Here is a 12,209-nt window from a genome sequence, read left to right on the forward strand (position 1 = left end):
CACCATCACACCTCCTCCTCCCTGCTTCACGGTGGGAACTACACATGCAGAGATCATCCATTCACCTACTCTGGGTCTCACAAAGACACGGCGGTTGGAACCAAAAATCTCAAATTTGGATTTCCACTGGTCTAATGTCCATTGCTTGTGTCTGTTGGCCCAATCAAGAATTTTCTTCTTATTGGTGTCCTTTAGTAGTGGTTTCTTTGCAGCAATTCTACAATTTTTCTATTTTATTTTACCTTTATTTAACCTCTTCAACCTATGGGGGCGCTATGTCATTATTGGATAAAAAGACGTGCCCGTTTTAAGCGCAATATTTTGTCACGAAAAGATGCTCGACTATGCATGGAATTGACAGCCTTGGAAAGACAAAACTCTGACGTTTCCAAAACTGCAAAGATATTATCTGTGAGTGCCCCAGAACTAATGCTACAGGCAAACCAAGATGAAGTTTCATACTGGAAATGCCCCAGATTCTGAAGGCGCTGTGTTCCAATGTCTCCTTATATGGCTGTCAATGCGCCAGGAATGAGCCTGCCCTTTGTGTCGTTTCTCCAAGGTGTCTGCAGCATTGTGACGTGTTTGTAGGCATATCATTGGAAGATTGACCATAAGAGACTACATTTACCTGATGTCCCACCCGGTGTCCTGTGTCGAAATTATTGCGTAATCTGTAGGTCCATGCGCGTTCCATTTCTTCAGAAGAGAAAGTCAACTGCCACGAAGGATTTTATCGTCGATAGATATGTGAAAAACACCTTGAGGATTGCTTCTAAACATCGGTTTGCCATGTTTCTGTCGATATTATGGAGTTAATTTGGAAAAAAGTTTGCGTTTTAATGACTTAATATTTTTTTTCTTACCCAAATGTGATGATCAAAACGGAGCGATTAGTCAACACAAATAATATTTTTTGTAAAAACGGAACATTTGCTATCTAACTGAGAGTCTCCTCATTGAAAACATCTGAAGTTCTTCAAAGGTAAATGATTTTATTTGAATTCTTTTCTGGATTTTGTGAAAATGTTGCATGCTGAAAGACAGGCATAACCCTATGCTAGGCTATCAATACTGTTACACAAATGCTTGTTTAGCTATGGTTCAAAAGCATATTTTGAAAATCTGAGATGACAGTGTTGTTAACAAAAGGCTAAGCTTGAGAGCAAATAGATTAATTTAATTTAATTTGCGATTTTCATGAATAGTTAACGTTGTGTTATGCTAATGAGCTTGCGGATAGATTTACACAATCCTGGATACAGGTTTTTTTCGTAGCTAAACGTGACGCAGAAAACGGAGCGATTTGTCCTAAACAAATAATCTTTCAGGAAAAACTGAACATTTGCTATCTGAGAGTCTCCTCATTGAAAACATCTGAAGTTCTTCAAAGGTAAATGATTTTATTTGAATGCTTTTCTGGTTTTTGTGAAAATGTTGCCTGCTGAATGCTAACACTAAATGCTACTCTAAATGCTACGCTAGCTATCAATACTGTTACACAAATGCTTGTTTTGCAATGGTTGAGAAGCATATTTTGAAAATCTGAGATGCTACTCTAAATGCTACGCTAGCTATCAATACTGTTACACAAATGCTTGTTTTGCAATGGTTGAGAAGCATATTTTGAAAATCTGAGATGACAGTGTTGTTAACAAAAGGCTAAGCTTGAGAGCAAATAGATTAATTTAATTTCATTTGCGATTTTCATGAATAGTTGTAGTCACGATACCGGATCCGGGATGGCTCGACGCAAGAAGTTAACTAGGCAAGTCAGTTAAGAACAAATTTTCAATGACGGCCTAGTGGGTTAACTGCCTGTTCAGGGGCAGAATGACAGATTTGTACCTTGTCAGCTCGGGGATTTGAACTTGCAACCTTTCGGTTACTAGTCCAATGCTCTAACCACTAGGCTACCCTGCCGCCCCAGACCATGAAGGTCTGATTCATGCAGTCTTGTCTGAACAGTTCATGTTGAGATGTGTCTTTGTGAACTTTGTGAAGCATTTATTTGGGCTGCAATTTCTGAGGCTGGTAACTCTCATGAACTTGTCCTCTGCAGCAGAGGTAACTCTGGGTCTTCCTTTCCTGTGGCAGTCCTCATTAGAGCCAGTTTTATCATAGCGCTTGAGGGTTTTTGCGATTGCACTTAAAGAAACTTTAAAAGTTCTTGAAATTTTCCTCATTGACTGACCTTCATGTCTTAAAGTAATGATGGACTGTCGTTTCTCTTTGCTAATTTGAGCTGTTCTTGCCATAAAATGGACTTGGTCTTAGCCCTATTTGGTAAATCTTCTGTATACCAACCCTACCTTGTCACAAGACAAATGATTGGCTCAAACACATTAAGAAGGAAAGAAATTCCACAAATTAACTTTTAACAAGGCACACCTGTTAATTGAAATGAATTCCAGGTGACTACCTCATGAAGCTGGTTGAGATAATGCCAAGAGTGTGCAAAGCTGTCATGAAGGCAAAGGGTGGCTACTTTGAAAAATCTCAAATATAAATATGATTCCATGTGTTATTTTATAGTTTTGCTGTCTTAACTTTTACTCTACAGTGAAAAATAGTAAAAATTGTAAAAAATAAAGAAAAACCCTAGAATGGGTAGGTGTGTCCAAACTTTTGACTGGTACTGTATACAAAATTATGTGGACACCCCTTCAAATTAGTGGATTTGGCTATTTCAGCCACACCCATAGCTGACAGGTAAATACAATCGAGCACACAGCCATGAAATCTTCATAGACAAACATTGGCAGTAGAATGGCCTTACTGAAGTGCTCAGTGACTTCCAACGTGGCACCGTCATAGGATGCCACCTTTCCAACAAGTCAGTTCATCAAATTTCTGCCCTGCTAAAGCTGCCCCGGTCCAACTGTAAGTGCTGTTATTGTCAAGTGGAAACATCTAGGAACAACATCAAGGCAAAGGGTGGCTACTTTCAATAATCTAAAATATATTTTGATTTGTTTAACACTTTTCTGGTTACTACATGATTCCATATGTGTTATTTCATAGTTTTGATGTCTTCACTATTTTTCTACAACGTGGAAAATAGTAAAAATAAAGAAAAAGCCTTGAATGAGTAGGTGTGTCCAAACTTGTGACTGGTTCTGTATATTTGGGGTAAATGTGTATATTTATGTTGTATTATACAAGGCGCATTTACAAGAGACATACTGAACCTCTCAATATGTCTTCCCTGTTAAAATAAAGGTTAAAGAAACATTTTAAAATCTACACTGATTGAAGTGGATTTAACAAGTAACATCAATAAGGGACCATAGCATTCACCTGGTCAGTCTATGTCATGGAATGAATTGTACATAGGTACATAGTGTATATAGGCAACATCAAAGCACAACAAAACTGAACTGCATAGCTGTGAAAAACAGTACATTAGCATAATTCAAGGTCAATAACAGTCACAGATCAACTGTGCTTTCAAATTGAGGGAATGAATAGGGTGAATCATGCGCGGTACCCTTCCCCACCCATTCCCCATGTGAATATTCACTCATTATTTCTAATAAAACAATCATTAATATTCAAGGCATCAAACACAGTGTGCATAAGCAATACCAGGCATCTTACTAAAGCTAAGCAATCTGTTACATCAAATTGTATATTGTAAAGCACTGCTTTGCTTTAGTTCGTTCTAAAGTACAGCATCCCCACACTATAAAGCAGAGTTTAGTATACTGAAATGGTACTTACAATTGGGCTGGCATTGATGTAATCTGAATTGCTGTGGCTGTTTTCAACCTTCAAGGTAATTCTTGAGTGATCATCTGAAATATAAATGGAGGAATTTATTGCATCAACTCAACAAGGACTCATCACCGTGCTATGCCTGCCTGAAGTGTGTTATAAGCACTGTAATACTCAAATACTCAAGAATACACCCTCAAACATAACCTTTAAGCTATTACTGAAACCTAAAGCAAACCTGCTCCATATATCTTATCATTTGAAATAGTCTCAGATGGGTGCAATTGACAGTAGCATGATATCTAACAGGAGGAAATGGTACTTACAATTGGCTGGCATTAGCTTACAGGCCTTGTGACCTGGGGTGATCTAGTGGTCTAAGCTGCTGCCTGATGTACTGCTGTGGGCATGGGTTCAAATCCCATTCACTGCTCTTTTAGCACACTCTCTTCTACCTTTCCTCTCTATCCAATAAACATGGAACAATACGGAAGGAGTGGGACTGCCCCACTCCTTTAAAAACAGAATAATTACTTACAGGCCACCACTGCATTGGAGCGGTTCTTCTTTGTGTTCCCTGCCCCCAGGCCTGTAGTGGAGGCGTTGGGCTCAGCCTGATACGCACACAGAGCCTCCCACTCCTTCTCCAGACGATTCTTGTTCTTCAGGTGGTCCTCCATGTAAGACTAGGGAGGAAAAAGAAGACATGGAGTCAATATGCATTCAATAACTACAGTTGTACCCATCGTGTCAGTTGGTGTGTATTCCTCCTCAATGTAAGACTAAGGAGGTCGAGGAAAGAGAATATATTAACCAGGTAAGTCAATTGAGAAGACGTTCTCTTTGACAATAATGATCTGACCAAGAAGGAGCAATGCAAAGAAAGACATACAAACAACTCAAAATAGAATATTCTTAATTCAGCAGGAGTAAAGATGAGCTAGTAGAAATGTTCTTATAATTATATGAATAATAATGCTAATGTTTTGTGGCATTTGGTTCCGAGGTGTGTGTGTGTGTGTCTTTATTATTGTTATCTATGGTCTCTATGTGGTCCTAGCCATGTACAGTAGATGTAGGATCAAAATTGTATCACTCTTTTGTTGCTGAGAAATTTCTTTCACAGCAGGAAATGCAATATTGTAGTGTATTTTAGGTTTAAAAAAGGCTTCAAAAGTTAGTAATTTCCACTTTAAAATTTGACTTAATTTTCCCGAACAAAAAAAATGTATCAACCACTACAAAAATGTCTAAAAAAGCTGCAATATGTAACTTTTGGGGCAACCCTACCAAATCCACAGAGAAATGTGTGTTATAGATATTTTATTCTCATTGAAAGCAAGTCTAAGAAGTGGAAGATCTGTTCTATGTTTTGAGTTCATAATTTTTGTTTTTGCATTTTTTACTTTCGGGTTTTGAAAATATATTTGACCGTTTAGATGGTACAACGATTCTCTACAATATATTACTTGTTTAATCACAAACTGAAATTAGGCAAACTATTCGAATTTTAGCAAACAGGAAATGGTGGAGAGATTTCTGCATAGTGCATCTTTAATTATAATCCACATAATAATTAAAATTGGCTGTTGCTGCATGATTATTTTCCTGGTGGAGCAAACTGGCTCAAATGAAGAAACTACATCTGTAGTCAGGAACAGGAATAGTTCCCTCACAATGATAAGCCATTCAACCGAGCCCATTACCTCTCATACTGTATTCATCATTAAGTCAGGAGCACTGACTTTGATTAACTGCCGCTAATGAGATTGTCAAAGCTAAATGTGAAACCTAATGTAGCATGTTTTAGCACGGGGGCCAAACGGGTAGACTAGCTATTGTTCCTCTCTGTTGATAGAGGACAGTTGGACTGAGATGGTTGTTGGACATCAATGATTATCCAGGGTCCATACACAAACAGGCAGGAAACAATCACCAGAAATGTCTCTTTAAAGCTGCATTATGTTACTTTTTGGGCGACCCAACCAAATTTACATAGAAATTTGAGTTACAGATCTGTCATTCTCATTGAAAACAAGTCTAAGAAATGGTAGATCTGTTCTATGTGGGCTATTTCTACGCTTCCCAATCTTAAGTTTAGTTTTTGCGCCTTTTGCTTTCGATTTTGTACACCATTTTCAATCAGCTCAAAATACAATATTTTTGGTTATTGAAAGATATTTCACAACGTTTTAGATGGTACAATGATTTTCTAAATTTCTTGTTTTGTCACAAACTTAAATTATGTGAACTATTAGAATTTGTATTAATTAAATAAAATAGTGTCCTAAAACGGACTCAACGTCTGCGTCAGAAATGACAGCCTATTTCCTATGTAGTACACTACTACCATACTACCCAGATCCATAGGGATCTGGTCAAAAGCAGTGTACAGTAGGTAATAGCCTGCCATTTTGGACACAACCCTAATGTAATTCTATTAATAACATAAGGTTACAAATGAGTAGGGACATAATCTGGATTCATGTTCATTACTCAAAGGGGCTTAATAGACTTTCTCTTAACAGGGTATAGTGCACTACTTTTGACCAGAGCCGTATGGGCCCTGGTCAAAAGTACTGTAGTGCACTAGGGAATAGGGTACCATTTTGGATGTATCCTTGTCTGACTCTTACTCACTATGATATTGAAAAAGCATAGTGGAATACAGCATACAGAGGCGCGCGTGTGACACACACACACACACACACACACACACACACACACACACACACACACACACACACACACACACACACACACACACACACACACACACACACACACACACACACACACACACACACACACACACACATTCCATTTAACAATGCTACTTTAATCCCTGCCCACACTACCCCGGTACACATCGGTCTCCATATCATATCAACACTTATTACATTATGTGCTGACACACTGAACACAGTCTGGGAAACGGGCTACATTTTTTAGCAGGGCACGAATTCATGGCCCTTCCTTGATTTAGCCCCTTATCGAATAGCAGCTTCATTCTGTACTTATCTCCTTCCCAAATACCCCCTCCTCTACCCCTGCATCCCCCCTCCTCCACCAGCCCTACCTGCCAGGGCATCAGAGAGACACACTCTCCTCTGTGCTAATGCCAGAGTAATGGGGTTTTGTACTGTGTAAAGGGATTATTGCAATCCAATCAGGAGGTGCTGAGATCACCATGTGTCAGGCAAACACTGGCTAATCCCCTTACTGCTGGGTTTACAGCTGCCAAAGGTGCTCAATAAAATCAGAATTAAATAACGCTCGATGAGGAACTAGCGCTCGGCTCAGGGCTGCTCAGAGCTGTCGATGACGTTGAGGCAGGGCTAGAGCCTCGTAATGAACTAGAATAGAGCACCTGGGTAGGAGAAGGACATAGACACATACTGTATAAGCGGTTTGGTTTTACACTGATGGGGTGGTTCACAAATGGCACCCTATTCCCTTTATACTGTAATGCACTACTTTTGACCAGAGCCCATCAAATGGAGTGCACTAAATAGGGAATAGGGGGCCATTTTGGACGTAGACATGGAGATGCCAGGAAAAGGAACTAGCGTACAACTGCAACTTACACAGTACAGTGAGGTAGCTACAGTATCACATGGTTCTAATAAGGCAAGTTTAAAAAAATCCTGGATTAAGTTTATATGGGATATGTCCCAGATGACACTACTTTTGACCAGAGCCCATCAAAGAGCGTGCATTATAAAGGGAACAGGGTGCCATTTGGAACACAGCCATGGAATAGGGGGTATCATGGAAGATTAAGACCTGCTCCTGAACACATATTGTGCTTTCCAACATAAATGCTCCCAATAGAGTTTTCCTCTGACACTGTGCTGTTTTAAAGTGATTAAACAACATATTACTTCATATACACATTGTGCCTGCAACATTGTGGTGTAAATCAACACTCCAAATTACACCTCAGCACACACCCTCACACTCAAAATAACTTCCGACTTGGCGGCTTCGCAAACCCCTAATCTATATAGACTCCAAGCAGTATAATCTATAACACTTACTGGGCCAACAACAAAAGACAAGATAATGTGCTTTATATATGGGGCAAGTTAATCCGTTTAAGGCACAGCCAAGTCTCTGTATGGAGTCATATTCTGAACGAGTCACAGGGGAAAAAGTAATACATTAACATAGATAAGATGGTGCAAGACATTTCTCAAATTAAAATCAGTCGGGGATCATGATGTTGTGGGATTTTCAGCTTTACAGAAGGCAATTCATTTTGAGTGTAAAAAACTTAGTAAGCAATTATGCTTTTTTCTGACACCCACAGTTTTAATCACTCTACAATGTACTGTAAGTATGCAGCTCGTACTGTTGGTACTGTCTTTCAGTACTGCTTGTGAAAACTCAATATCATTTCAGAATAGTGCTGGTCTGACTCTGGTCATATGATATGTCTGAGGAAACTACTCAGAACATTTACTGTGTCTAGATGAACAATCACTTTTAAGAAAGGGCATTTGAGGGCATTATGGACTTCAGTGTTGATGTCCATAAGAATTGCTATGGTGTTTGGAATGAATACAGACCACTAACAACGTATCAACTAAAATACAGACCACAAAAAACACAAACTAAAATACAAACTACTAACAACGTATCAAGTAAAAGCTTATCACACACAGTACTGAACATAGAAAAGTATCCCTTGACCTGAAAGCTTCAGGAAAAACAAAGGGAAACATCAACCCTTCTCTATCAAGAAGATGGCATTCTGTTTTATTTTAGAGAAGAGTGGGAGAGGAGAGAAAGAAGAGAGAAGATAGAGGAGAGGGGAGGAGGAGAGAGAGAGGAGAGGGGGAGGAGGAGAGAGAGAGGAGGGGGGATTAATTGCAGGAGAAGAGAGATGCGTGCCCCTGGATCTGCCCCCGTCTCTTGCAGTATGTAATGAAGCAGTGCATTCAGGATGGGGGGCGGGGCCAGGGGCGCAGTGGGAAGGCAGGGAGCGTGGCTCACACCTCCTGATGAATTTGCCTTTGCTTCCCTGCCCTGGCTGGCTCCAATATGCACCAACCCACCAAAGGCCCAGTATCATGAACACTGAACAGAACCTCTCCAATGACGGCCTCGTGGCCCAGTTCATTCTCATACGTGGGAAGACGGGACAAACATTTTGGCCGATCCATTGATAATGGGCTCAGTTGAGTAGCAGCACATGTTACTATCTTCTGCCAGGGAGTTGTCCAAGGTACTGAAGCTCACAGAGCTTTCTCTCATGTTACCCTGCTGCTCCACTCACTGCCAGTCAGTCAGAATAGCACAGCCAGACAGAGGGTCAACCATTGTGTGCGTGTGTGTGCGTTCATGTGCATGTCTGTGTGTCTCATATACTCCCAGCGTAAATCTCAGGGGCAATTAAGAGCTTCATGCCAATTGAACACATCCAAGGGCCCTTCTATCACTGTGAGAAGCATATGATGCATGTAGACGCAGAGCAGGAGGACAGTTATGTGAAGAATAGCTATGTATTGCAATTATGGTAGACTGAGTTTTTCAGAATCAATGGATATTTTAATCTGTGTGAAAATAAGACATGTGGAACAAGCCTGCTCATGGAAATGTGGCTATAATGAGATGAGTAGAAACAAAGAGAGAGATGGTGCCGGAGAGAGAGAGAGAGAGAGAGACGGAGTAGGAGGAGAGGAAAAAAGAGACTATGTGCAAGAGAGAGAAATAAAAAGAAAGACAGACGGGATAGAGAGAGATGAGACACAACGACAGACAGACAGACAGACGGGATAGAGAGAGATGAGACACAACGACAGACAGACAGACAGACAGACAGACAGACAGACAGACAGACAGACAGACAGACAGACAGACAGACAGACAGACAGACGGGATAGAGAGAGATGAGACACAACGACAGACAGACAGACAGTCAGACAGAAATAAGGATGTTTACCAGGATCATGTGTCCAGTGGAGATGTCCATGTTGGAGTGGACGGGTTCCTCAGACCAGGAGGAGGTGGAGCTTCGTGCCGAGGGGCTGACCATGGGCCCCCCGTCGCTAAATTGGGACGACACACTGTTGAGCCGTGACGACACACTGTGCATCGGCTCTGGGCGCTCCGCCGGCGGCTTGACCGACATCCGCTGACGACACAGCTCCTAGGACCAGAAGGAGGGACACGGGTAGACCATAAGCACAGTTTTATTTTTTTATTTGACCTTTATTTAACTAGGCAAGTCAGTTAAGAACAAATTCTTATTTTCAATGACTGCCTAGGAACAGTGGGTTACCTGCCTTGTTCAGAGGCAGAACGACAGCTCGGAGATTTGATCATGCAACCTTTCGGGTTACTCGTCCAACGCTCTAACCACCTGCCACCCCAAGTAACAAAGTAGTAACAGTAACAAAGTAAACTCACTTCTTCCGTGAAATACATGTTTTTCATATCCTAATGTTTCTTAAGACCTACCTATACAGAAACAATGTATTTTTATGGTATACATTACATTGATTATTAATAGGCTGTTTAAAATATAAACTCAGGAAAAAAAAAGGCCCTTTTCAGGACCCTGTCTTTCAAAGATAATTTGTAAAAATCCAAATAACTTCACATATCTTCATTGTAAAGGGTTTAAACACTGTTTCCCATGCTTGTTCAATGAACCATAAACAATTAATGATCATGCACCTGTGGAACGGTCGTTAAGACACCAACACCTTATAGACGGTAGGAAATTAAGGTCACAGTTATGAAAACTTAGGACACTAAAGAGGCCTTTCTACTAACTCTGAAAAACACCAAAAGAAAGATGCCCAGGGTCCCTGCTCATCTGCGTCAATGTGCCTTAGGCATGCTGCAAGGAGGCATGGGGACTGCAGATGTGGCCAGGGCAATAAATTGCAATGTCCCTGTGAGACACAGGGAGACAGGACGGACAGCTGATCGTCCTCACAATGGCAGACCACGTGTAAACAACAGCTGCACAGGATCAGTACATCTGAACATCACACCTGCGGGACAGGTACAGGATGGCAACAACAACTGCCTGAGTTACACCAGGAACTCACAATCCCTTCATCAGTGCTCAGACTGTCTGCAATAGGCTGAGAGAGACTGGATTGAGGGCTTGTATGCCTCTTCTAAGGCAGGTCCTCACCAGACATCACCGGCAACAACGTCGCTGGACCAGACAGGACTGGCAAAAAGTGCTCTTCTCTGACAAGTCGCGGGTGACGGTCGGATTCGTGTTTATCGTCTAAGGAATGAGCGTTACACCAAGGCCTATACTCTGGAGCGGGATCGAATTGGAGGTGGAGGGTCCGTCATGGTCTGGGGCGGTGTGTCACAGCATCATCGGACTGAGCTTGTTGTCATTGCAGGCAATCTCAACGCTGTACGTTACAGGGAAGACATCCTCCTCCCTCATGTTGTACCCTTCCTGTAGGCTCACCCTGACATGACTCTCCAGCATGACAATGTCACCAGCCATACGGCTCGTTCTGTGTGTGATTTCCTGGAATACAGGAATGTCAATGTTCTGCCATGGCCAGTGAAGAGCCCGGATCTCAATCCCATTGAGCACGTCTGGGATCTGTTGGATCAGAGGGCTAGAGCCATTCCCCCCAGAAATGTCCGGGAACTTGCAGGTGCCTTGGTGGAAGAGTGGGGTAACATCTCACAGCAAGAACTGGCAAATCTGGTGCTGTCCATGAGGAGGAGATGCATTGCAGCACTTAATGCAGCTGGTGTCCACACCAGATACTGACTGTTACTTTTGATTTTGACCCCCGATTCGTTCAGGGACACATTATTCCATTTCTTTTAGTCACATGTGTGTGGAACTTGTTAAGTTTATGTCTCAGTTGTTGAGTGTTATGTTCATACAAATATTTACACATGTTAAGTCTTCTGAAAATAAACGCAGTTGACGGTGAGAGGACATTTATTTTTTTGCTGAGTTTAGATGTTCCTAAGGCGTCATAGGCTGCTTCTTGCTTCCAAACGGTTTTGGTGTTAATGACCATGTTAATGACCACCTCCAAGGAAACGGCTGCCATCGCTAAATTTACGTCACTATTATACACTACCTTTGGGAGTGCACATTCACAATCAATGAGGGTTTGACTGATGTCATATAACTTTTGCTATTACGCACGTTAACATTTACAGTTTGCATACTCTCAGCTTACATGATGTTGGTGGCTTGGCACATCTAATGAAAATACAAAAGGCCTATATAAAAGGCCCTTCTTTAGAGTCATTTTAGTATTTTGTGCTCAAGCATGTGTTCAACCTGTTATTTCAGTAATACTGAAATATTATTAGAGGAATATTTAAGGAATACTGAAATAGTTACGACATTTTCTCCAAGACAATGTGTTCAAATTATTATTTTTCTCTGCTTCATGATCTGGCCTGCATTCCAAATGGCACCATATTCCTTTTTACTGCTTTTGACCAGGGCCCAAGGGGGAATATGTAGGGAATAGGGTACC

General features: G+C 41.2%; 1 protein-coding gene across 2 annotated transcripts in view; it reads right to left on the reverse strand.

Annotated features, from left to right (window-relative positions):
- The window catches only part of LOC115103131 (receptor-type tyrosine-protein phosphatase N2-like), a 156,556-nt gene that overhangs the window by 25,068 nt on the left and 119,279 nt on the right, over positions 1–12,209 (reverse strand). For both annotated transcript variants that reach the window (XM_029623808.2, XM_029623805.2), the window contains exons 16-18: positions 9,665–9,871; positions 4,256–4,403; positions 3,724–3,797 (exon numbers count right to left, since the gene is read on the reverse strand). In XM_029623808.2, the coding sequence (XP_029479668.1) occupies positions 3,724–3,797; positions 4,256–4,403; positions 9,665–9,871 (429 nt within the window). The remainder of the gene's footprint in view (positions 1–3,723; positions 3,798–4,255; positions 4,404–9,664; positions 9,872–12,209) is intronic.

This window comes from Oncorhynchus nerka, linkage group LG20, assembly GCF_034236695.1.
Source record: "Oncorhynchus nerka isolate Pitt River linkage group LG20, Oner_Uvic_2.0, whole genome shotgun sequence".
NCBI lineage: Eukaryota > Metazoa > Chordata > Actinopteri > Salmoniformes > Salmonidae > Oncorhynchus > Oncorhynchus nerka.